The 26,387-nt window shown below is 48.9% G+C and overlaps 2 protein-coding genes across 2 annotated transcripts in view; one reads left to right on the top strand and one right to left on the bottom strand.

Moving 5' to 3' along the window:
- RAB37 (RAB37, member RAS oncogene family) overlaps nt 1-26,387 on the bottom strand; it is a 66,960-nt gene that overhangs the window by 35,677 nt on the left and 4,896 nt on the right. The gene's annotated exons all lie outside the window — the stretch shown is intronic.
- Nucleotides 367-13,337, top strand: CD300LF (CD300 molecule like family member f). The gene is made up of 7 exons (XM_048818068.2): nt 367-627; nt 1,011-1,358; nt 6,990-7,071; nt 9,088-9,200; nt 11,109-11,146; nt 11,727-11,861; nt 12,829-13,337. Exons 1-7 carry the CDS (start codon nt 588-590, stop codon nt 12,979-12,981), a joined length of 909 nt encoding a protein of 302 aa, XP_048674025.2. The 5' UTR covers nt 367-587; the 3' UTR covers nt 12,982-13,337.

Here is a 26,387-nt window from a genome sequence, read left to right as displayed (position 1 = left end):
AGAGCCAGAACTCAGGTCCCAGCCCAGCACTGTAGCCACTAGACCACACTGTCTCTCTGCTGAATTTTGCCAGATGAAGCACAAAAACAACTCACCTGCTCTAACGAAGGGCAGGTGAGGATGGCAAAGCTAATGATACATTAATAACCCATTCAAGAGAGGCGAACCACCATAGCTGAATGGACAATTAGCATTTGGCATGGTTGGTGTTTTAGATACACACAGAGTTAAACAACAGTTCTCCAAAGGAGTGCCCTGCAAGAGCCTCCAACAGAAGCAGAATTGCCGCTGATTGCTTCCCCTCCCTTCTTCCTCTCTGCCCTGGTTCTTTCTTCTGTATTTCATCTAGTGTTTCTGCTCCTGTGATTGTAACTTGGCCAGGTTGTGATATGAAGCAGAGCACCAGGAAAAGACTGACTGAAAGAACAAAGCAGAAGTGTCTGGATGTCACTTACCACAGACACGGGATTTGCAAACCTGAGAGAGAGAAATGTCCCAGGCTGGAAGGAACCAGAGCTCTCTTTTTAGAGCATTTTAAAGAAAAGACCTGACAGAGCTTTAGGGAGAAAGGGGCAATTGGAGGGACAATGCAGCTGTCCTTCGCTGGGGTGATTCTCTTCCTTGCAGGTGAGAGGTTTCTATTGATCCAGTCACACCAGAGAGACCGCCTGAAAGGCTAATCTACCCACTGAGAGTCAGTATCCTTTGCTTCCCTTTCAAAAGGAGAGAGGCTAAGGGTGTTTATTGTCATCTCTCTACTGGGGATTTATGCTGGGTAACTTGAGCATTAGCACTAATGGGAATCACCCAAGTCCAACCCCTGTGGAGCCAAACGAGACCCCCCCCTATATTTCTCTGCTGGTCGGCAGCACGCTGCATGGTCTGATAGGGACCAGCTGGGGTGGAGGGAATGGGGCCCCTTGGGGCGTTGAGTTCAAGTTACCATTCTGCCTCCTCAACCATTCAGTGAAGAGGAAACGACAAGGTTTGCTTTTTGATTTGTTTTTCAGGCTACTCCTCTGGGCTGGCTGCCCTGGAGCTGACTGGCCCTGGGGAGGTGAGCAGGGCCCTGGGCGAGTCGGTGTCCGTGCAGTGTCGGTACCATAAAAGGTATAAAGGAAATAGCAAATACTGGTGCAGAGGAGCAGTTTGGAGAACCTGTCACACAGCTGTTGAGACCACAGGGTTGGAGGCCGAGGCAAAGAGGGACAGAGTCTCCATCAGAGACAACCCCAGGCTGTGCACATTCACAGTGACCATGGAGAACCTGACGCTGGGAGATGCTGGGATTTACTGGTGTGGGATAAGCAGATTTGGATACGATCCAGGAGTTCCTGTTGAGGTGACTGTTGTCCCAGGTGAGTGTCTGCTCGGATCTCTGTACGGCTCCTACATTGCGAGTGAGGTTGAATGGGGGATGGGTAAGAAAGAGAGACGGGCACTTGAGGGCAGGATGTTCGTACATCCCTACCTGTCCCCAGAGGTGATTTTCTGATCTGACTCACCCCTTCTGGTATTGCTGTGGGCCACGAGCAGGACACGTGCAGGTTTGGAAGAGGCTGTTGCTGTGGGCATGCTCAAGTCAGAGTTTATCGTCTGGCTGCCACAGCAGCTCACTCCCCCAGACCAGCTCAGAAGAACCGGGGGCACAACTGCAGCCCCATGTTGACTAAGGGATCCAGCAGGGAGCTTGCCAGGGAAGGAGCCAAGAGGCTCTCTAACCAGCACAGGAGCAGAGCAGTAGCCAAAGGCAGCGAATGTTGGCTGAAGCTCCTGATCCCTATTGAAGTTTCTTTAAAATGTGGCTCTGCTCTGAAAACCGGCTGGAAAAAACCTGGCACCTTGATGGTCTCTCAGGGATTCCAGGTCAAACGCGCTCCCTTTACGAGCACCAAGATGTTAGTTTTCCAGCTGTAGGCCTCCTGCAAACCTGGAATCTGAGGGCCATGCTGGGCTCCTTCCTGGCAGCTCATCATTACCAGGACTAAAAATTCTAGGGGGCAGATTAAACCTGCTAAAGATGCTCCAGGTATATTCAGTCACTTTTGTAAATGAACTCACACCAGTCCTGGTCATGCTCCTTATCTGCATACTTTCCATGGGCATTCATACGTCTGAGTTTTTTCCGGGAAAGCATTTTCATAAACCAAATTTTACATTGACATTCGGATGTGGAATATCTCACACAGCTACCCAATTGGGGAGTAGAGACAAACTCTTGTTGGGGCTCAGCTGGCCAGTCGCAACTCACCACTGCTACAATCACAAATATTAACCTTTCATATGTGTGAAATTCACCACTGTGCAGAGGGACATTACCCCCTTAGGCCATTTAGCCTCCCTCTGTAGCAGCTAGTTAAAGAAGAGAGGGGTCCAAGCCACAAAATATGGATCCAGATTTTTCACCCCACAAGGTTTGGGGCGTGTGTGTCCAGATCGAGGGCTTTGACTCAGCCCTTTACAGGCATAGGGGCCAACTACAAAATTCAGATCCAGAATTCTCTCTCCCCCCCCCCCGGCCCCCACCCCCACTCCCACTCACTCACCCACACTCCAATGTTTGGGAAGAGATTGGATCTTCCCACCCCTAATTTGAAGGAAAACTGCATAGAAATGATTTTCAAATCACTACAGCTACATTTCAAAGAGTAAATGCCTATTTTTAAAAGTCCCTTACACATAATAAATATCAACAGTTAACAGCAAAGCTGCAGTCTCAACTGTCTGATGACCTGGTGTGAAACACAAGAAGGGCAACTCAATATATAACACTTAGCGCCTATACGGTGCTTCCTGTCTTCACAGCAGCACTGTACAAATGACAGGTTTCAGAGTAGCAGCCATATTAGTCTGTATTCGCAAAAAGAAAAGGAGGACTTGTGGCACCTTAGAGATGAACAAATTTATGAGAGCATAAGCTTTCATGAGCTACAGCTCACTTCCTCGGATGCATACAGTGGAAAATATAGTGGGGAGATTTTATATACACAGAAAACATGAAACAATGGGTGTTACCATACACACTGTAACAAGAGTGATCAGGAAAGGTGAGCTATTACCAGCAAAAGGGGAGGGGGGGGGGAATCTTTTGTAGTGATAATCAAGGTGGGCCATTGATCCTTGATGATGCATTGGAGAGGTTTTAGTTGGGGGCTGAAGGTGATGGCTAGCGGCGACAAAGAAAATAACAGAATGCCACTAGCCATCACCTTCAGCCCCCAACTAAAACCTCTCCAATGCATCATCAAGGATCTACAACCTATCCTGAAGGATGACCCATCACTCTCACAGATCTTGGGAGACAGGCCAGTTCTTGCTTACAGTCAGCCCCCCAACCTGAAGCAAATACTCACCAGCAACCACACACCACACAACAAAAACACTAACCCAGGAACCTATCCTTGCAACAAAGCCCATTGCCAACTGTGTCCACATATCTATTCAGGGGACACCCCATCATAGGGCCTAATAACATCAGCCACACTATCAGAAGCTCGTTCACCTGCACATTTACCAATGTGATATATGCCATCATGTGCCAGCAATGCCCCTCTGCCATGTACATTGGGCAAACTGGACAGTCTCTACGTAAAAGAATAAATGGGCACAAATCAGACGTCAAGAATTATCACATTCAAAAACCAGTCAGAGAACACTTCAATCTCTTTGGTCACTCGATTACAGACCTAAAAGTGGCAATTCCTCAACAAAAAACTTCAAAAACAGACTCCAACCGAGAGACTGTTCAATTGGAATTAATTTGCAAACTGGATACAATTAACTTAGGCTTGAATAAAGACTGGGAGTGGATGTGTCATTACACAAAGTAAAACTATTTCCCCATGTTTATTTCCCCTCCTACTGTTCTTGTAAAGTGCTGGAAATGGCCCACATCGATTATCACTACAAAAGGTCCCTCCCCCCGCTCTCCTGCTGGTAATAGCTCACCTTTCCTGGTCACTCTCGTTACAGTGTGTATGGTAACACCCATTGTTTCATGTTCTCTGTGTATATAAAATCTCCCCACTGTATGCATCCGATGAAGTGAGCTGTAGCTCACGAAAGCTCATGCTCTAATAAATTGGTTAGTCTCTAAGGTGCCACAAGTACTCCTTTTCTTTTTAGAAATACTGGTGCAGAGGAGCACAGTGGAACAGCCGCTCCAAAGTTGTTGAGACTGAAAAGTCAGAGATCAAGGTGAAACGGGGCAGAGTCTCCATCGCAGACAGTCACAGCATGAGCACATTCACTGTGACCGTGGAGAACCTGACTCTGGGAGATGCTAGGATCTACTGGTGTGGAATAAATATAAAAGGTGCAGGTGATCCTTATTCCCTTGTTAAGGTGACTGTTCTCCCAGAAAGAAAAGGAGGACTTGTGGCACCTTAGAGACTAACCAATTTATTTGAGCATAAGCTTTCGTGAGCTACAGCTCACTTCATCGGATGCAGGTGAGTCTCTGCTCTGATCTTTTGATGGCAACCTGGAGCAAGGGACAGACTAACTCTCCTGTGGGACCAGGCTATTAGATTTTGTGGGGCCCCTGTATACAAGTCTTTTTCCTAATTTAAAACAAAATTATCACAATTATGGCATTGAGACTATTAATGCTATACTAAACTTGCCTTTTAGTTAACATAAAGTCATTCTGTGGTTACATTTAAGTCTTAAAACATGTAGAATATAGTAAAGTTAATTCAAAATAGCCTACTTCTTACCTAAGAACAGCTGTTATATTAGTTTCTTTCTGGGAGGGAGTTTGGGTGCCGGGCGGAGGGGGCTCCAGGCTGGAGCAGAGTGTTGGGGTGCAGGAGAGGGTGAGGGGTTCAGGCTCTGGAAGGGAGTTTGGGTGCAGGAGGGGGTTCTGACCTGGGGCAGGGGATTGGGGTGCAGGAGGGAGTGTGAAGTGTAGGCTCTGGCCGGGAGGCATTTACCACAGGGAGCTCGCAGCCAGCAGCACCGTAGGGCTCAGGCAGGCTGCCTGCATGCCTTGGCCCCACACCAATGGGAAGCCGCCGGCTGCTGACACGTCTCTGCGTGCCCCTGGGGGGGAGGGGAACAATGTGTCTCCATGCAGTGCCTGCACCTGCAAGTGCCCAGTTCCCAGCCAATGGGAGCTGCGGGGACGGTGCTGGCAGCAGGGGCAGCATGTGGAGTCGCCCTCCTGCCAGGGGCTGCAGAAACGTGCCAGCAGCTGGCTGCTTCCGGGAGCAGCATGGAGCCCTGGCATGTAGGCAGCCTGCCTGAGCCCTGCTGAGCAGTGGCCCCCCTTAGCCCGGCGCTGCAGCCCCTAAAGCCTCTTCATTAATCTGGCCCTGCCTGGAACCCAAGTGTCTTCGATTGGGGAGTGCTGGTGAGAGACTCAGACAGCTATTTATGGGCCCTAGCTTATCCCCAGGATAGCATCCTGGTCACTCAACCCTAGTGTACAGCAATAGGCTTTGTGTTTGGGTCGGTGAGGCTGGAGGAGTGAACTGATGTGGGCGCCCAGGGGTTAGTATATGTGTGTGTGTGCGTGCAAGCTACACCACCTACTCCCGGGCAGCCCCGTGCACCCACTCCTGCAGCAACTCTCAGTGCTTGGAGGGCCAGCAGGGTGCTGCTGGAGGCCTCCAAGCACCAAAGCAGGGGAATGGCAGCAGTGGGCTGCAAGACCCTCCCCGTCACACATAAAGGCAATCCTGTCGCTGCTGACCTGAGGCTGGGGGCAGAGGGACCAGGGGGCAGGGACTCCTGGCAATGCAGCCAACTGTAGGGGAGACTCACCTACTGAATGCAGGACTGGGATGGGGAGAAGCAGCAGGCCGGGGGGGGGGGGGGGGCAGGTGTGGAGAGGGAGAGCAGGAAGGAGCACAGAGTGGGGGGTGCTCTACCTTGGGTACCTTGCTGTGCATGCCTAGCTCCATTGCAGCAGGTCTCTTGGATCAAGCTGGACCCCCAGGCACTATGGGCTAGTCCCTGAGGGCTCCCCACTCTGGGCTGGCTCAGGAAGCCACGGTGTACTAGAAACAGAAGCAGCCAGCGGAACCTGCTCCTTCTGTCGACATTTCCTTGTGAAGATCAAATAAAGGGAACGACTGTGTGTGTTGAAATTTAAAATCCACACAGTGGCCGGTGTGAGAGCTATTATGGGACAGGATCAGTGTGCAGAACAGAGGGGTGTCTGGGGATCTGGTCCTGGAGCAAGGGGCGGGGGGGGGGGGGGAAGCCTGTATGATCTCAGAGGAAATCCCTAGTGGGGCTCGGGTTTGAATATCTCCCTTGCTGCAGGGCCTAAATATTTGGCCAATAAACTATTACAGCAAATCGAATGGCCCCCGCAGGCTGAGTGCGTTCAATCTGGAGACTGCCGTCAATGCTTGGAGTACAGCATAGGGGAAACTTAGTACTGCTCTGATGCCCTGATCCAAAGCCCATTGAAGTCTCTGGATACACTCCCACTAACTTCAGTGCGCATAAGGCCCTAAGTGCAACCTTAACTACGGAGCTCCATGCTGTGTACCCCAAGCGAAATCCCCCCTCCATATCCAGTCCCCACCCTGAGATCAGCCCACTCCCATGCAGCGTACCCCAGCTCCTTGCCTTTGCTCCATTACAGAGCTCGGCTTTTCACTGATGGACGGTGGCTGCCATCACCTGGTTGTGTGGTCGCTTGTGTGCGGTGCATTTGTTAGTGACAGTCTAGACCCCAGCGGTCACCTCTCTGCATGCCAGCTAACACTCATACTGTGCGCTAATCGTCCCCCTTGGTGAGAGACCAAGAACTGAACTGGCCCTAGAGACCGATGGCTCCCTTCACTCCTAGGAGTGCAGTGGGGAAGCTTGCTCTGCCTGTGCTGGGAGTGTTCGGTGAAGAGAGGGCTCCAGGCTCCAGCATGGGCAGGCTGGCACCTTTCACCTGAAATGTCGAGACTAAGAACGCAGCAGCCTATGGAGAAGTGACATTTTGAAGACCTCAGAGCACTGTCTTTTCTGGCTTATATTTTCAGCGCTTTCCACTGCAGTGATGGTAACCACTGGATCTCTCTCCCCAGCAATAAGCACAACAATCGCAGCTGAGCACCCCAAAAGGTAAGGGCAGTTAAGTAAATGTAAAAGCAGGGTCTAAGCTGGGGTGTTCAGGGCTGAATTTCCAGGCCCAGCTTCGCACGCGTGTTAGAGTCTGCAGCGGCAGAGACGGGCACATCCTGGTTTATGTATGCACGCTAAGGGGCCGAACGCCTAGCTGCCTGATTGGTGCCTGCAGATGGGGATTTTGCACATCCAAAACCAGAAGTTCCCACCCGCCTGCTGGTGCTCGTGACCCTGCACTGCCAGGCTGATGCACCGTTTCCCGGCCCCGTGTGTCATTGTTTACACAGGCACAGAGGGAGTGCAAGCACGCTGCAAAAGGCTGTGGGAGAACTGCACAAGTTCTGCAGGCTCAGGAAGCTACAAAGCACAGAGAATAGAGCCGCTGCCTCAGGGTCTCTCAGCGCGTACCGGTGTGACAGAGCTAGGACTAGATCTCGAGTGTTCCTGGGCTCCGGTTCTGTGGTCAGGCCACTAGCCCAGCCTGCCTCAAGACCTTTACTCTGTCTAACTGCACTTTCTCTATTGGTTTCCCTAATAACGCTTTGCAATCAGTGTACAAGAAGCTGCCATCTTATTTCTCACCCTTCCCGTAGAGAGGTAGAGACCTTCCCCCAAAGTTCACCCTCCTTCAATCTTCACCGCTCCAACCAGACACGGCAGCAGCAGGCAAATCCTCTCTTTTCTCTTGGCCTGCTCTTCCCTCTGATTCATATTGCCAGCCCCATCTGCTCTGCCTTCCCTCCCAGCCAGTTGTAGCTACAGCTGGTAAATTAAATCTCCCCCTGGATATGGTAACTTAGCCAACTCGCTTACTCTAATTATATCACATCTCCCTTGGCACACGTGCTAATAAATAAAATTGTCTTGGTTTCTGAGCTTCTAGTGTCTGTACAGAACCCAGTTCGCATTTCCCTGCTCTGGCCCTGTCTCTCTTTTGTCCCGTAACATGAGCTGGTCAAATAGCTGACCTGGGTCTCACCCTTCAGCCCCTGGTATAGAAACCGAGGGCTGGTCTACAGCCAAAGCCAGGGTTTAAACCAAAACTTAGGTCAGTCTAGCAATGTTGCTCTGGGTGTGAAACATTCACACTGCTGAGAGATGTCATGAAGCTGACCAAAGCCCCAGTATAGACATCACTAGGTCAAGGGAAGAATTCGTCTGTCTACCTAGCTCCTGCCTCTTGCGGGGGTGGATTTACTACAACGATGGAAAAAACCCTTCTGTCACTGAAGCACGAGTCTACACTACGGCAACATAGTGACTGCGCTGTCGTGTAGACAAGCCCAAAAAGGGGTCAGTTTTATACCAATTCAGTTAAACTGGTGCAACTTTGTGTGTGGACACTTACATGGATCTAAAGCTGGATTGTAGCAGTTCAGCTGGGTCAGTAAATTATCAGCTCCACGCTAAACCCCATATAACCAGTTTGAAAAACTGATAAGAGGAGCCTTCACGCAGGGCCGTGCAATAGTTTAACAGCATCAGTTTTTGAACTACTTAGAGTTAAAGTAGTGCAACTTCGGCATGCAGGTAACCCCTGACTGGAGAATCCTGTGCATTGTTCCCCGGGGGGAGCTGCGCTGCTTTAGCCATGCTTTGTGCAGGTCTCTTTCTATAGAAGGTAGTGGAAGGGCTTCTGCATTTATGAGAGGAGACTAGAGATGGGAGAGGGCCACTTTTTTCAGCTCTGATGAAATGCCCAGTAGGCTGAATTTGGACAGTATCAAGTCTGGCTCTGGGCCTCTCTCTGGAGCTTGGTTGGTTGGAATGGGAATTGGTATTCACTGGGTCAAGGAGTGGCTGTGGGTCCCTGGGGCTGGGGGTGAACAATCCCTAGAGCAGGGACGGTCATGGCATGGCCTGTAAATGGCTGCTGGCGGTCCAGTATACAGAGGTGCATTTGCACAAATACCTAGGGCAGGGCTGGCTTTGTTCCCCGACTGAATTTCCACCACCCCCTTCACTGACAGGTAGGCAGTGTCCCAGAGATGTATTTTTCCCTTTGTCTTCCAGTTCTCCTTTCACCAGCGCTCTGTTCTTGCTGCCAGTGCTCCTGCTGGTTTTACTTATGTTACTGAGCGGAGCCATTCTCCTGGCCAGAAGAATGATGCTGAAGAGGAAAAAGGGTGAGAGGTGGGGGCTGCCCTGATCTCAGATGGCTCTGCCCTCCTTTCATTCCCCCTCCATCACTTACTCCCTTGGCCAATAAAGCTTCATGAAGCCCTGATCCTAACTGCTTAGTCTGCCAAAAATCCCATGCAAATCAGGAGTTTTGCCTCAGTAGCCAGTTCTCCCATTTCTACATTCAGTGCAAGGGAAGTGGTTTAAACAGAATTGCAATTATTTAGAGAGCAGCCAGACTGTGCTAAGCACAATAGGGACACACAGCAAAACACAGTTCCTAGAGGGAAAGGCTTTCAATTGAAGCAGGCAACACCCAGGCCCAGTGCAGGGGAGGGGCGTCTGAGCCCTGTTTCACTGTTTCTCTTATCTGATTTTGGTCTAAATCTCTCTCCCCCTGTCTGAACTTGGCATGGGGGCGGGGGGGGGGGGGGGGTAAGGGCTAAGGGACTGAAGACATCTGGGTTCTGTCCTTGTGTGCAACATGAGAATAAAAATTCAAGGCTTAGTCCATTAACATATGGGAGGCACTTGGTTACTACAGCGAGAAGCACCATAGAAAATCCTATGCAACAACCCCCTTCCTCTTCTCTGACTGATACTGAATTCCCTGCACAAACCCCCTCTCATCCCAGTCTCTGCCACCCACGCCGGGGTCAGTCCTACAAGGGGGTGAGCAGCCAGCCCCATTTTCCAGGCAAGGAGCCTACTCACGCTCGTGCAGTACGTAAGCATGGGCTAAATGCCTTGTGTGAGTGTGCAAGAGTACTCAGCCCCCTGCAGGCTCACGCCTATTTTCTTATTTTACACACGTACTCTCTTTTCTCCTGCTCCAGGTTGCATCACCCCTGAGCCAGTGATTAGTCAGAGCTGCGGTTTAGTGCAGTTTCAAAAATAGCAACAGCCAAGTTACCCAAGGCACTTGCTCAGCCCCAAGTGGAGCAATGAGATGGAGACTGAGGAAGCTGGGGGGAGAGGGGGTTTGTACTAACACTATTGGACAGGCAATGTAATGCACCTCAGAAAGAGACAAGGCTAACAGCTTCCCCACTATCACGGCTACGGGGCTAAGCCACCACTCCCAAGGGGATATATGCAGCTGACTACACCCCACACACCTGACTTTGCCCTCCTGGTACAGAGATTTCCAGTGAACAAACAGCAGCAGGCCATCTGCTTCTCCCAGGGAAGTTCCACTTGTCCAGGGTTGCACCCATCTGCCAGGAGGAGATCTGGCCCCGTAGCTTTGCCTACAGTTCATCTGTGTTTATGGGCCACGGCTTGCCAGTGCCCAATGCCACAGAGGGCCACAGAATTCCTTCCTGTTCACAGTCTCCATCTGCTCTTTGCCCACTGGACACGGTGCAAGGGCAACTCCAGAGAATCACAGCAGGAGCAGCAATTGCCGTCTACTTGTGAGTGGGGAATCTGGGTGTAAAACTGGTGCTTATTACACTGGTGAAGGCTGTGGAAGTGAAATAGGCTCAGGAGCTCCAGGGATGCAGGTGGTGGTTCTGGCCTGTAGGATGCATCTCAGCCACAGGGGTGGTGGAACCAGAGAAGATCCATCTCTCGCCTCTTGAAAGGCAGGAGGGTCTAGCTCCATCTGTGTGTTCCTCACCAGTTCTAGGTACATGCCCTGTGCCTCATCCCAGCTATCCCACGTCACTTCCAAAAGTCTATGCCCACCTAGTCTAAGCATTAACAGCTCAGAACTAAGCCCTGGAGAGAGAGGCCAACATTTTTGTGATGATAGTGGTAAAGGGCTGAATGCTTCAGCATTTTACCCCTCCTTATGTAGGATCTGGAGGAGCCCATCTCCCTTCCCCACTCCCCGCCTCGTCACTCCTCCTCTGTAGATCTTCTCTTTCAAGACGGTTACATCAGTGTAATAAGGGTCTGTTACCTTTCAGCTGCTGGAGCCATTGGGCCTAGCCCAGCAGTGAATGAGGTAAGAGGGGGAAATGAGTGCTGCGCTCTGAGACAGTGGGTTAATTCTCCAGCCCCAAGGAGAACAGTAGAGTTCAAGTCTGAGTAAGAGGGTGCTGAGCTCAGTTATTCAACCCCTTGGAACTAAAATAAGAGGAGAATCCAGAGTGAGGGACAGGCTGAATCCCTGGGAAGGAGGTTGGTCATTGTAGGGGGGGCCCAGCCTTGATTTGGTCTGGTACATAAAGCATTGGATGTAGTCAGGAATCTTGGATCTGCCAATAGCTCATTGCAAGACCTTGGGTAAGTCACCATCTCTCTGTGCCTCTCTTTCCGGTCTAAAATGAGAAGAACACTAGTTCCCTTTGCAAAGGGCTTGAAGATTCCTGGCTGAAAAGCACTAGGTCAGCACTGCTGGAGAAAGCAGGGAGACTTGCTAGGTGTTCGGGGAGTTAGAGGGGAGGAAAAACCAGGGGACAGATAACAGAGGTAGGCTGTGCCCCTGGATCACCCCAGAAGCAGTGCCTGGTGCTGCTGCAGGGGCAGAGAGCGCCAGCTCAGAGATCCCAACCCAGATTGTGTTTGTTTTTTTTTCCCTTCAGGCAATTACCAGCACCGAAAGTGATGTTTCCTATGCAACTGTGAAACCAAAGCCTAGAAAATCCATCACTACAGCCCCATCCCCTGACTCTGCTCAGGCCGAGCCCAGTCCAGAAAGGGCGGAATATTCAGCTGTAGTAAGGATTCTGGCATTCAGTTCTAAAATGCAAGGATGTTTGAAGAGATTCTTCTGATCCCCTTTATTCTCTTTAAATCTTGCTTTTGGGTTCTACAGGGCATGCCGAGTCTTGCACAAGAGCACTTGCATGCAATGTTCATGTGTCTTCTAGCACATTGAACCCTGTTCCTTTCATTAGCAGCAAGAGGAGTTCAGGAAAGGCTCTAGAAAAGTTTATCAAATTTCTAGAGGCTTTAGAAAAGCTTAATCTCCATCAGGTCTGGAAAAGTTTGGACCACCTCACACTCAGAACAGCAGCTGAAGTCAGAGCATAGAGGGCCAATTTTGCTTTGTTCTGCTTTGCACATACAATGTTGACAGACCGTAGTTGCTGGTGGGCAGGATTGAACCTGGGGCCTCTGAAGCTTAGTGCATGAGCTAGAAGCCAGCTGGCTGTCAGTGAAGGCAGTAGAGCAGACTCATTTTAGCTCTCTCTAAGGGGTCTCAGTGCCACTAGATGGGACGGACACCACACCCAGAAGGTATGTGGGTTTTACACAATTTGCCTACATGTGGGTAACCGCATGTACCAGCTGAGAAACTGCAGGCCCAATCTCAGCCCATGCAGGTAGGATGCAAACAGGCCATGCACAAAGAGTCAGCTGCAAATTTAAATGTTCCAGTCTCATGTGACTTGCCCAGCAGTCATGTCACGCTCATCCACAGGACTGGAGTTCCACTCACCACCATGCCATTCTTAGAAAGAAACTATTCCAAGTGCAGGAAGATCTGCACGCGCGCACACACGACAGGGATGTGCATGAGCATTAGGAAACCTGTGCTGTGCAACCAGCCTCATCCAAGCAATTGAGTTACTTAGACAAAGCAGCCAGGGTATGAGCGCTTCTGTTCCTCAGCATCTGTTCTAGTTACGGTCTCTCGCCCTTCATTTCTTTTCTCTGATCAAGGCTGTTTTAAAATTTCAGGCTCCAGGGATGACAGATATTTCTTACGCCACAGTGAAATATCCAATCCTGGATGAGCAGGCAATCTATGTCAACGTGGGCAGGTCATCCAACCAACCCCGCTTGAGCAGCCCTCTGGAACAAACAGAGTACTGCGAGCTGAAAAGGAAATAGGCTCCCCCCGGAACATCTCCCTCCTCCCTGTAGTTGTGTGGAAGTGCGAAGATTGCAACTGCTTGGAGCAGCGCTGCAAGGGATGGAATCGCCCAAGATGAGCTGGTGCTGGTGGAGACCCAGCCAGATTAAGCAAATGCCAGATGGAACTACAGTCTATTGAACTGTCTCGCCAGAATGGTCTGATGCAGCTGAACATGATGTGGTGTAATGGGGGGGAACGCCGTGGAGAGGCAGAAGAATCACTTCCTCAGTCTTATTTATTTACATGTATGTCAGTCCTCACCTGTGCTCTCTCACGCAAGTTAAAGCCGGAGGGAAAAATAAATAAATAAATAAATAAATCTGATTCTGCAGAGATGGGTCCAAGTCACGTAGGTCTGCTCCAGTTTCCTAGATTTGAGTGGAGAGAGGCTGGGTTTGGGAGCCAGACCCAGGGAGCATGGTGGTGGTGACATCTTCATCCAGCTCTCCTGAGACAGTGAAGCTGCTGAATGGGTCATAGCTGCTCAGAGAGATAAGGGAGAACTGTGGGAGCAGGACCACAGAAAGACAAGGGATGGAGTGCAGCTGGCATCTGGGGACAATGCTTAGACAGGAGCATTCCCAAAAAAAGGCAGCCTGGACTTTGATTGGAATGGGCCCCCCAATGGAAGACAGCGCCAGGGAGGAAAGGAGAAAGACCTCAGACACCAAGCAACATGGAATGGCACCTGCTCAGTGGGATGATGCAGCATTGTTGGGGCATAGGCCTTGGAGAGAGAAGACAGCAGCCCTGGGAGGGGCGAGTTGGCAAGATTGAACCAGAGAGACAGGAAGCGGGAGGGAGTTTTGCATCATTTCACTGCATGCGTTCTGTTGCTAAATGGGCAGTGACCTTTCAAGGGGGAGCTCCCACAGCACCATGGGACAGGGAAAGTGGTATTTGCCTGTGCAGAATACATTCCCTTTCGATAGGGTTGGCCGGCAGCACTAATGCGTGTTCTAGTTCACTGCCATGATACCACAAAGAGCTGATAAATAATTCACAGCTAGGAAGCTGGACGACTTATTGAATAGTCTCCATCCTTTGCCTGTCGTTCCCCACAGCCAAGCTCCCAGGTCAGGGAGGCTTCTGCCTTGCACTTAGAGAACAGAAGTCAGCAGCATCTCTAGTAGGTCTCTAGAGTAGGACAATCCAGGTTGAGGCTCCATGGTGTGATGCCATCAGACCAAGGCTGGCTGCCTATCTGCTTTAACCACACACACGTTACAGGGGTAACTGGGTGACATTTGATGGCCCGTGATACACACAAGATCAGACCTGATGAATAATAGTCCCTTCTGACTTTAAACTCTGTGGCTTTCAGACTCTGGAGACTGCACAAGGCCTGCCCCTATGCCCATTGAAGTGAAGGGTGTCAATGGGAAAAAACTCCCAAAGGGCTTTGGATCAGGCTCATGCATAGTAGCCTGGCAGACTAGAAACAAATCATGTTATTTTAACTCTCTGAATGCCACGATGAAATCACTGTAGCCATGGGCAAATTGCTATTGAACACAGAAGGTAGGACTGCAGCCCCGAGACAGTGGCAAAGCCTGGTGCTTTAAGACCTTGGTCACATCCTATAAGGCCCATAACCTCAGCCTCAGTTGTGTCAACCACCGAGAGGAAGCTGAAGAAGCCAGTGATGTCAGACTTTTACATTACTTTTGTTTTAGTTAGTGTAACCTACAGTCAGGGACATGGTGTTCCAGGGGGTGGCCCAGACTCCGCTCGCTGGGGATGGTGGGTGGGTTACAGCTGCCACGTAGAGTGTGGAATTCACTCGCTGAAGATACAGCCTCTCGGGGTGGGGTGGGGGGGTGGTGCTGCAACATTCCAAGTTTGGGAGTAAGTTTAATGCTTATGAAAGGAGGGGGGGTAGGGTGTCAGGGGCTGGAAGCAGCAGCAGCATGGTCCAAGGACAGGAGACCAAACTGGGAGTCAGGAATCATAAGTTCTGTTCCCAGGTCTGCAACTGACCCACTGTCTGATCTTGGACAAGCCCTTTCACCTCTTTGTGCCTCAGTTTCCCCCATTGTGAAGCATGGCAAATGGCTATGCACTGAGAGATCTATGGAGGAAGAGTGGTATATACAAAAGAGTTCAGTAGGGTTATTTACAGGGCTGGTTTGATCCAGGCACACAGAGCATGCATTGTGCTACAGTTCTGCCAACAAATCACTCCAATACTGGCCCAAAGACACATCCTGCTAGTCAAGTCCTGAGCTCTCCCCCAGGTCTGCCGATGGTCTCACCCTTCTTCAGGGCCTACCTTACTAATCCTGGGCTTTTCTACAGCAAAGGCTGCCAGCTGATGAATTACACCAAGTCTACTGTGGTTCTGCTGCGAGGTGCACAGAGAGGGACGGGCACAAGCTCAGACCCTTCACTTGCATCTTCATTCAGGACACCGTAATGAACCAATGCACAACAACTCAGCTCTGAGCGCTCACTCCTGCCTCCTTGGTGATTGTCTAGACAGAGACGTTCCAAGAAGCAGGAGGGCTGACAGGAGTCAGACGAATCTGCATGAACCAGGGACTGTGTGCACTCGGCGGCGGGGGGGGGGGGGGGGGGGGGAGGTTACCACAGCTCCTCCACAAAGTGAAGGCAGTAGGGGAGGAGTGAGGCAGATCAGGCAGGGTATAAAACATTTCCTGATAAGTACCCTGGGTTGGGGAGTGGTATTCTGGTTCAGACTGGATTCTTCAGAGACCAAACAAAAAGAACTTTTGGGATAATTAACTCACATTTAAACTGATTCAGGGCCTTCCTTCTGCTTCATGATCTAAAAAGTGATACGAACTTGTATTCACAGGAAAAAACCCAGTTTCAGGGTTTGAAAGGACTAGCATCTTCCAGAGCCCAGTGTTGGGGTTGGTGGGAGGGAGGGGGTGACCACTGGTCAGCTTTTTATCACACATCTTTTGTTGCTTTAGATCCTCTCTCTGTAATGCTTTTATCTTAAGAATAAAGGTGCTTGCTTAGCAGGAGCTATGCAGTGACTTGTCACTATTGTCAATACACTGGTCATAGCTCTTGGAGAAAGCAAACCACAGACACTTGCCTTTGAGGCAGCCCCAGCAAGCCAGTCTATCACAGTGTAGATCAGGGAGCTGTGCAGCCTTAGAAACCCTGGTCAAAAGGGAGCGAGATGCAGGTCTCCACCCAGGAGAGGTGATGGCTGGGAGCTGGAAATCTTTCCTGGGTGCCTTCTAGGGACCATGGAGCGGGTGGGTGGGGGGGGGAGAAAATACAATGTGTATTTGCAAATATGCAAGCAGCATGGCAGCCTTTGTACTAGAAGCATCTGATGCAACCGGGTCTGCTAAACAAAAGTCTGCTGCTGCTCTGGGACTGGCTCTTCTCTACCAGGGAGAACTGAATGAATGGGTGTGTCAGAGCTGCAGGAGATGGGCCTGGGGACCTCCACTATTAATATGACAGTAGCACTCAGAGGGCCCCAAACAAGATGGGTCCCACTGTGCCAGGGGCTGTATAAGCACATATGACAACCTGGTCACTGCACCACCCTGGTCTAAGGAGAGGAAAGGGATACAATATATGGGGGAGGAGGAGTGAAATTTACCCCTATACGGAGAGCTCACACAGTCTTCGGCACCACTTGTCTCTAGTTCAGGTGTGGGCAAACTTTCTGGCCTGAGGGCCACATCTGGGTGGGGAAATTGCATGGAGGGCTAGGGCAGGGGGTTGGGGTACGGGAGGGAGTGTGGGAAGGAGTGCAGTGTGCAGGAAGGGGCTTAGGGTAAGGGGTTGGGGTGCGGGAGGGAGTGTGGGAAGGAGTGCAGTGTGCAGGAAGGGGCTTAGGGTAAGGGGTTGGGGTGCAGGAGGGGTTTGGGCTCCAGCCTGGCATCACTTACCTGGAGCGGCTCTAGGGTGGTAGTGGTGCACAATGGGGCCAGGGGGCTCTACGTGTCGCCCTTGCCTGTGGGTACCTCCCCCAAAGCTCCTGTTGGCCGTGGTTCCCCATTCCTGGCCAACGGGAGCTGCGGTGGGTGGTGCCTAGAGGCAAGGGTAGTGCACAGAGCCCTCTCCCCCACCCCGCAAACCAGGAACTGCAGGGACATGGTGCTGGCTGCTTCCCAGAGAGGCACGGGGCCTGTGGTGCCACGGGGGTGGCAATCCCGTGGGCCAGATCCAAAGCCCTGAGGGGCCGGATCTGGCCTGCAGGCCATAATTTGGCCACCCCTGGTCTAGTTGCAGCCCTGAAAATACAGCTGAAGTGGAATTTAGGTGGTGCTAGGCCTTACAGGCAGGCTGTCTGCACAGGGCTGCATTTCACACAGTGATCAGGGAGCTAGAGGATGTACCTTGTTAGCTCCAGCTATTTTCTCCCTCCCAGTCTGATCCTGCTGACAGGCACCTGAAGTAACCCCAATGAACACACCTGTGTAGAGTTCCTTTCATGCAGGAGCAGGGCCTATATTTGTTGTTGCACTGGGGGGTAGTTGAGAGTCGCCCTCGGCAGCTCTAGAGTCCTTTTCTAGTCACAAAACTGAGCCTCCAGCCCCAGCAAGCAGCAGCCACCACCAGCTCCCTGGGCTACCAACTCTCACTGCACCCTGAGGGGTGGAGTTTCCCTTTGAAGGCAGAGATGTGTGGCTTGCTAGATGGAGATCATCATGTTCTAACTGCACCTGCAGGTTTCCCCAGAGGGAAGCATCACTTCAATATTTTCATACCCGTATTAATGAAAGGGCGGGGGCGGGCGGGCGGGCGGCGGGGGGGGGGGGGAGAAAAGATGGTGTTTGAGCATCACAGCTGCAGCTCAGAGTGGTAGCCATGTTAGTCACAAGTACTCCGTTCTTTTAGCTGCAACTCAGTGGGTGGAAAGTACTTTGCACCTTGCTGACTCCACAGACAGGCTTCCTTTTGTGTCCTTCCCACTTAGCTCAGCTGGCCAGTCCCTTTTATTTGGGGAAATAGATTGGGAAATGAAAATGCAGTTATTAGGCAGAGTCCTTTGTGGATCCACAGTATCCTACAGCCAACAGGCCTGAGCACGTCACAGACATTAATGAAGGCTGTCACCTCGCTCGGAGACTAGTATCCTTCCCGTTATACGGATGAGCAGGTTAAGGCAAAGCAAGGTTCAGGGACTTGTAAACTGAGCGGCAGAGTTAAGCATAAATGAGTCCCAATAACCTGCTGCACCTCCAGGTGTAACTGTCTCTACCCTGTATGAGAATGAACAGGGTTTTCAAAGCTGCAGAAGGATGGACAGATGAATCAGCACAAATGTAAGACACACTGAAAGCCTCTTAGCCTGTTGTAAGACACACTGAAAGCCTATTTTAACATACCACACAAGCTTTTATTTCAATGGGTCTTGCCAGAGATGGGGCCAACTCAGTACCAAACATCAGGGCGAAGTTCAGATTCAGATATGCAAAAGGGGACTTTGTCCTGAGATCTTATTCTTACAGGGAAAAAGAGTCAAGTTCTCACACCAAAGTTCAAATGTACTATGGACCCCAATGGTGCATTGGTTAAATCAGCCAGGGAATACACAAAAGTTGCTCCTGAACAAGAAGGAAGAGAATTTCAAGTTCAAGAATTCAAAGAATTCTACTCGGCAACAGCGCTTGGAGGAAAGGAATTGGAGAAACCATCAGCATCTCCCAGACAGAGCTCTACTTTAGATCTTTAAGAGGAGAAATTACTTGTAAAGATAAAGATAAAATCACACTCCATTAGAGAGAGTATTGTAGTTGGAAAAGACTCATCACAGACATCTCAGCTGCAGTCAGTTACATTCTAATGTCCTGCTGCTCCAGTCTGTCCTCTGGCAGGATTCTCAATGCAATGGGCGTTTCGCCTGGGTCAGAACTACATGATCAGGCTTTTGAGTCTAAAAAGAAAGTCCATTGGAGTCTTCCCATAGATGTCAATAGGCTTTAGATGAGGCCCTAAATGATGCAAATATACCATATCCCTCCCCCAGCACCGAGATGGCTGATGCATGCGCACAATGCTGGAGGCATAAAGCGGTTATAAATTATTAACTGGACTAACCTTCCCAGTCCAATATGCCATCTTCACAATGCATTAATTCACTGTATTCACAGTGCCTTCATCCTGTAGAGGGTTCTATATTTGCAAGTACCCAGGACAGAATAGTCACACAGCCCTTTATTTTCCCCCTCTTCCTTGCCCTTGGCAAACATTCATTAACCCTCACAGCACACAGGTGAGGTAGGCAGGTAAGTTGGGGTCTCCCTAAGGCAGAAAGGTTAAATGATTTGCCCAAGGCAGAGAGGGAGTCAATGTCAGAGCTGGGCTTAGAATTCAGGATTCCAGTCTTAGCCTTCCATGAAGAGAGGTGTTGTCTAAGACAGTGGTTCTCAAACAGGGGTCTGGGACCCGGGGGGGGTGGGGGGCGCTATGAGCAGGTTTCTGGGGGGTCCACCAAAATAAACGAGAACAGGACCAATGTTAGACTCACTGGGGCCCAGGACAGAAAGCAGAATCCCAAGCCCCTGAAGCCAAAGCTGGAGCCCTTCCTCCCCAGGCCAAAGCCAAAGCAACGTAGCTTCGCGGGGCCCCCTTGTGGAGCGAAGCCCTGGGCAACTGCTCTGCTTGCTATCCCATAATGCCAGCCCTGGTTTTTAAATCAGCAGAACAACAGCTGTGGCAGAGGTGGGCCCTGGAATATTTATAGCATGTTGGCGGGGTTTCAGAAGGAAAAAAGTTGAGAACCCCTGCTCTAAGAGCTGTTCAGGTTCCAGGCTTCCGAAACACAGAAAGCACCAGAAACCCCCCACCGTTTCTCAAGCACCTGGTCCAAGTCCCCTGAACCACCCCAGAACAGTCGAATCCAAGTCATTGACCACACAGCAGTTCAGCTCATGGCCCAGGCATAGCCTTCCAGGAGCATGAAGAGGCCGGGTACTATACAAGGTAATGCTAAGCTGTGCTCAGTGCAGTTCTTCCAGGCCCTTTACTCCAGAGGACAGGCAACAGGGTGATGGATTCATGCATCTTCTGTTTGGATGCAACAAAGTATCTTCCCGTGGTATCTTCAGCACTAAATGAAATTATAAACAAGCTGAGAGTCCTGGTGGGCATTGGTGCATGAGAAGGTACAAGTCTTCTCCAGCAGCTGTGCTGCATCCAAGAGGAAACTCACTCCCCGGGATCATGAAATAAAATTTTTCCTCCATACCATGGGCCAGACGGTCCCATTCAAGTAAAAGGGACTGTTGCTAAAAACTGAATGGGACCAGGGTTCGTCAGCCTTCTTTTGGCTGGGTCTATGCACAGAGAGCCCTGGTTTAACTGAAAGGTTATTTTAACACAGATTTAGGCACACTGGTGGCACTGGGTGAGTGGATGCTCTTAGATCAGTTTAAAACTATAGCTAGTCAAACAAAAGAAACTCTGGTGAAACAGGTTTCCCCACCAGAAAACCAGTTTGACGTGCTTCATTTCAGACCTGGTGAAAGCACTTCATTTTTCCTTTATAACTAAGTCAAAACAAAGAGTTGCAGGAAAGTCATTCCCATATTTCCAAAATGAAGTTTTCCAGATGTTTTATTCCATGGGAAGTTTCCACTTGGTGTCTCAACTGGGAGAAGAGAGTATTCCAGGATGCCTGAATTTCCCACAGAATGGAATTCCCAAGTGTCAACCAGCTCTAGCTTATATTAGTTTGGCTTCTGTTGAAGAATTTTACAGGGACAAGCTAAGCTAATAGAATCAGTTTTAAACAGGTGTTCACATAGGTTTAAAATCAGTTTAACAATTGTTTTTGCTTAAGTTAAACTGGTGCAAAGCTTCTGTGTTTTGACCAGCCCTGGTCTCTTTTTTTTTAAAAAAGAGAAAGAATTTTTTTCTTAAACTTCTTAAAAAAAGACAAAGTTGCTCTTGAACAGAGCTGCAAATTAATAGATAGCTCTTACCCAGTGCTTTTCACCTACAGCTCTCCCCGGGGTTAATCAAAGTTGGAGAGTATCCTTACCCTCCTTTTACAGATGGGGAAACGGGTTCAGAAATATTTTTTTGCCCCACCTCACACACCAAGTCAGTGGCAGAGCCAAGAATAGACTTGGCGCCTTCTGACTCCCAATCCAGTGCCCTTTCCACTAGACCTCACTACCTCAAATCCACTTTACCAGCCTTATTTTCCAGAAGTTATGATTTGACTCAGTCAAATCCCCACATATTCCTCAATACTTATGTACTGATAGCCAGTAAAGGCCAACTATGAACCCCCAAATCAGCATTACAGCAGCTTCACTAGTTCCTCCAGCAATCTCATCTCTTGCTCTTTACTACTTGCATTTTTAGTCATTCATTTCTGCTTTATATGGAGTCTGGAGCAAAGTGAGATCCTGCAAAGTCACTTAAACAAGAACCAGGAACCAGCAAACCCACAAAAGTTATTTCTGCCAAGGCAATTTCCCCGTGCATTAGGATGTTCCTAGTTTCTATGGTGCTGAGCACTGAGGGAATCTCTCTCCCCTTCTACAAGTACCGGAGTGTGTGTGTATGTTGCTTTGGCAACTTAAATGCAGACTCAAGCCAGCTCTGTTGCATCAGTGTAAACATGTCTCTCTGCACGGCAGGGCCACATCCTGCAGCCCTGGCTCAGGCAAACCTCCCACTGAAGCCATATTTGAGATTTATCCCTCCTGGTGAAATTCACCCCTTTGTACCACACCGGTGTGTGCGCCACTTCAGCTCTATTTCAAGAGCCAGTTAAGTCAGTCTACCGATGGGCTCGATCCCGCCCTCCTTGCGGTTACTCCCATCGATTCAGTGGTGCACCTTCAGGCCAGATGTGCCTACAGGATGAGGGTAAGCCCTCTGCTGGCCACAGTGCTCAGCACTTTGCAGAACCAAAGTCCTAAACCCACTTCAGCCCTCAAGAGAGTTAATTGGTGCATCATCCTGAAGGGACTGGGAAGGATTAAACAGGGGATGGAGGCCGAGTCATATCTTGTAACAGTAACACCCTGGCTTGTGCCACTCCAAATGGGCAGATGCTCCACTGACTCCAAAGGTGGTACGCCAAAATTTACACCAGCTGGGGATCTGGCCTGGTATTCCTAGTGAGGACGTTGGAGTAACTGAAGAGGCCACCCATCAAGACTCCATCTCTGGTGTCACACTGGGTCCAGGGACACTTCCACATGGAGATCACAATCTGGCTCAGAGTGGACATGTTCAATGAAGCAGATAGCTCCTTGAATTAATGCACTCCATCACCAGAGACACTTAACTCAGGAATGGTGTACCTCTGACAAAAGGAGAATACAGTCATACCCAAGTCCCATAAATAATAATGTCCCCAGCCTGGTAACATTGTTCGCCTGGAGAACAGTTAATATGGAAGATTACATGAATTATGTACAGAGGCAGGCTAGTCGGAGTGAACATTAAGGCCTCGTAGGCACAGGATTTAAAGACATTTTCATAAAAGGCAGGCGCTCTTAATCACACTTCAATAATTTATGGGACATTTATAAAAATATGGACAACTTGTGAATTGCTTCATTACTCTGAATAATAACGTTCCAATAGAACAAAGAGGCAATAGCACCCTATTCACTCACTTGCTGGCTTGCAAAGTTTTGTGATAGCTAGCTCTATCCCACAAACCAGTTATTTTCAGCAGGGAATACATTTATATAAATAAAAGTAATTTATAGCAAAATTTCTGCAAAACATAAGACTACTACACAATAGTTACAAAGGACTCATTTTACTGGGTGTTTGATAGCACTCTGACTTCATACTTCTGTGTTATTCTTATGAACCGTGTGAAACCTTTGTACAGGTTGAGTTAAAAGCGTGTTGAGTGGGTTGTTTCATACCCATCGTTCTTCAATGGCAAGGATAAGTTAACCCTAGCCCCCCCCCCCACCTAAGATAAGAGGATCGTGTGAACCCATCCCATAAGCTCAGATGGTGTGGGTGGAGGGTTTTTTTGCTGAGAACTGTTTTGGGTAAGTGTGTGTGTAGAACACAGAATGAGAGAGCGTGCACATGTGCCTGAAGAGATCCAAGCAGAAGACTGTAAGCATGGTAGGGCCCTCAGAGAAATCTAGAGAGAGGTTCAGGGTTGGCGGCGTTGGCTGAAAAGAAGCTTGGGCCTGTAAGAGAAGATCCTACTCCTTTTGCTTTTGGTTCCTTCTGATTTTAGAGAAACAGGACTTTGTACATTCCTTCTATACCAACAAAACTGCATCAAAGAAAACACCAGACTATCATCAATTTACTCCTACAGCCCCAGGGCTCCAAACCTTGACTAGCTGCTCTGGTCAAAATGGAGTCATATTATACACCCAGTAAAATATAAGTGTAAACACACACCCAGAGCACCATAAACAGGCCTTAGTGTAAGTGAGCATCAGACCTCTAGTGCTAATGAAGAGCTGAATTTTTCCTTTCTGGAAATACTGTCGTCCCCTTCACAGTGCACACATGCAATATGGTCAGGGAGTCAGATGGAGTCCCAAACTCAGTGTTGGAGAAGAAAGTGACATTTCCAAAAGTTGGAAATCAAGTTTTTAAGAAGAAAGACTTTCAAATCCTAGTTCCCCTGCCACTGGATCATGAATAACTAGAAGAAAATAGGCTAGAATTTCCTTACCAAGTTGGCAGACCATTTGGAAGTCAGGCAAAGGAAGAGAAGGATAGGGCTGTGCCCAGAGCATAGGATTTACATTTCCAAACAGAAAAATGACAAGTAAAAAAAAAAAAAGTCAGATTAAAATTACCACTTTTAAATCAATAGTGTGAATCCATTTGCATTGAGCTAGTAGAGAAGACAGCTAAGAGACTTCTAACAGAACAAAAGACAAGGAGAGAGACGTGGAACACCATGACCAAATTCAGCAGTTGTATTCTTCAACTCGCAGCTTGCCTGGTATTCTTGGCACATTGGTAAACCTCAGAACAGTGGAAGCTGAAGCAGTAGTGGAAAGAGTTATGAAATCAAGAAGACCGTCTCTCTGAAGGGAATTGCTCATGTCTAGATCTTTGTCAACTGTTGTTAATTATCTTTGCATGGACTAAGTCTCTTACAGCTGGGCCAAGTGTACTAGAATCTGGAAGATGAAAGTCTTCACCAGCACTGGTTTTTAGGACAAACACAAGCTGGAGTTAAGTGAATGAGAGAGCAAATGCACAGAGTTTAAAAACAATGCAATAGAAATAGCCCGGTGGTTTACATTTTAAATGGAGTCTCGTGGCGGGGTAGGAATTTGACAAACTTTACCCCAATTAAATAAAAGTGGGCCTGCTTCATTGTATCCATTACTCCAGCTTTTACATTGATTTCAGCTGAGTGACACCAATGGGATTTCACTGGAGTAACAGTGGTAAAAAAAGGCAGGGTTCTATATGTATATAGCCTGACCCACAGGCCACTGAAGCCAATGCCAGCCTGTCCCCTGACTTGACCGGAAGCTGGATTGGACCCATATTCCACTTTATCTTACAGGATCACAAGGTACTTTACAAGCATACATAGAGCCCCATTGAAATACAGCCATTCCCAAGTGGAGGGCAGCAGCCGGCAGGCCCATAGCACCCTGCATGTCACTGGGGTGGGATAAGGACAGTTTGATCTAGGACACTGGGTTAAAACTTCTGCTTCTCTGAAGAGTGCCATGAAACTTGTAAGGCTTGAATCGTCACTGCCTTGCTTCTTGTGCAGTATTGGACATCTGTACAGACGTGCTGCCAAGTACTACCAGATCACTATTCCCACTCCCATTGGCAATAGCATCTCACACACACACACACAGCTGTTAATGACAGCACAAACAGGCAAGGCAGAGCACTTAAGATCTTGGTCCTTCCAGGACTAACGTGAAAGCAGCAGGACCCACCACACAGAAAGCATGGAACTCAGTTCATTCGTCACATAAAAAGTAAGACCGGAGTCATCCCTGCCAGGGTTTGAACTTGTGGTTTCCAGAAAGTCCCTTTTTAAAACCCAATGCTTAGGCAACAAAGCCATGGATTGTGTGTTGTGGATTAATTGTAATACACGGACAACTTCCCTTCTTAGAGAGCCTACATGAACCAAGATGGGATAAAGGGCGGGTGCCACACAACTTGCTGAAAACAGAAACAGACTTGTCTGAATGCCCCAGCAAACTGTTGGGGGAGGAGAGAGTCCCACAAGAACCAGTCCTGGGACCTCTGCTGGTTCGAATATATACAGTTTACTGTAACAGCAGTAACTCATTCAGTGAGCTGCTGGTGAAAGACGATGGGATGGGGTGGGGAGGGGAGGGGTGATGAGTGAGAGCAAATAATAAGTGAGGCTCTAATCGGTCAGATCTCCTGTAACTGGGTTGGCATGTGGATGACAAATCTTAATAAGCAAATCCCATCAAGACACTTGGTAGGCTAATTTGGCCAGAGAATGAGAGCTTTTATATGCTGTCTAGACAGTCTTGCAAAAGACATTTGATTTTTAAAAGCCAGCCAAGTGCTCTAAGAGCTGGAACTGCACAAAGTGGTGGCAAATGCAGAAGCCAGCATTTAAATTGTGTTCTCTTTGCCTACATAGTAATGTAGGTCTTGCTTTACTAGATCAAAACCGAGGTCCATCTTGTGTGGGACACTGGCCTGCACCAGCTGCTTCAGATGAAGGTTTAAGAACCCCACAGTAGGCAGAGATGGGAGATCATTTGCCCCCTCAATATAGGTCTCATCCTGATCTCCAAAAGTTAAAGATCAGCTTAAACCCTGAAGCATAAGGCTCAAAAGATTTCATTATAATTATGGTAACCATATAAACATCCAGCACCTTTTTTGGATCATGCTAAATTCTCAGCCTCTGTGACTTCCAGGGGCAATGAGTTCCACAGTCTAATTACACATTGTGTGTGGGGAAAAAAATCCCTTTATTAGTTTCAAATTTTCCACCTGTTAATTTCATTGCATTGCCCCTTGTTCTTCTGTTGAGGCAGGAAGAATAGATGCTCCTGATCTATTATCATTCATTATTTCATGTACTTCTAACATATACTCATTGAAATACCTTATTAGTCTACTGTTCTGGGAGCTCCCCCATTATAGCCCTTGTCCTTTTCTCCCATATTGCTGCCTGACAGGCTCCCACAGAAAGGATGGAGAGCTCACTGCAGGATTTTTAGGATAGTTTTAAACAGTGGACAAAGCTACCTTGATGCATGTCTGCAAAAGGAGAAATACATTTAATGATAGCCCCAGCTCCAGTGTGTATCAAATAGCAAACTAATGATGATGGGAGCCATTATTTGTAGCTCAATACACATAATGGTGCAGGAGATATACATGATTAATGCAAGGAACTGGAAGAGTCAGGAGGATGGGATGAGCGTTTCCCATCAGGCAAATCTTCAATGCTGACAGATTA

The sequence above is a fragment of the Caretta caretta genome, chromosome 14 (assembly GCF_965140235.1).
Source record: "Caretta caretta isolate rCarCar2 chromosome 14, rCarCar1.hap1, whole genome shotgun sequence".
Lineage (NCBI taxonomy): Eukaryota > Metazoa > Chordata > Testudines > Cheloniidae > Caretta > Caretta caretta.
This window is presented reverse-complemented; position numbering and strand designations above follow the sequence as displayed.

What these genes read in the sequence shown, in the direction of transcription:
- CD300LF (XM_048818068.2), top strand. Translation starts at nt 588, where the DNA reads ATGCAGCTGTCCTTCGCTGGGGTGATTCTCTTCCTTGCAG. An exon ending in TGAGGTGACTGTTGTCCCAG is followed by an intron (nt 1,359 to 6,989) that starts GTGAGTGTCTGC and finishes TTATATTTTCAG; the next exon opens with CGCTTTCCACTGCAGTGATG. An exon ending in GCAGCTGAGCACCCCAAAAG is followed by an intron (nt 7,072 to 9,087) that starts GTAAGGGCAGTT and finishes TTTGTCTTCCAG; the next exon opens with TTCTCCTTTCACCAGCGCTC.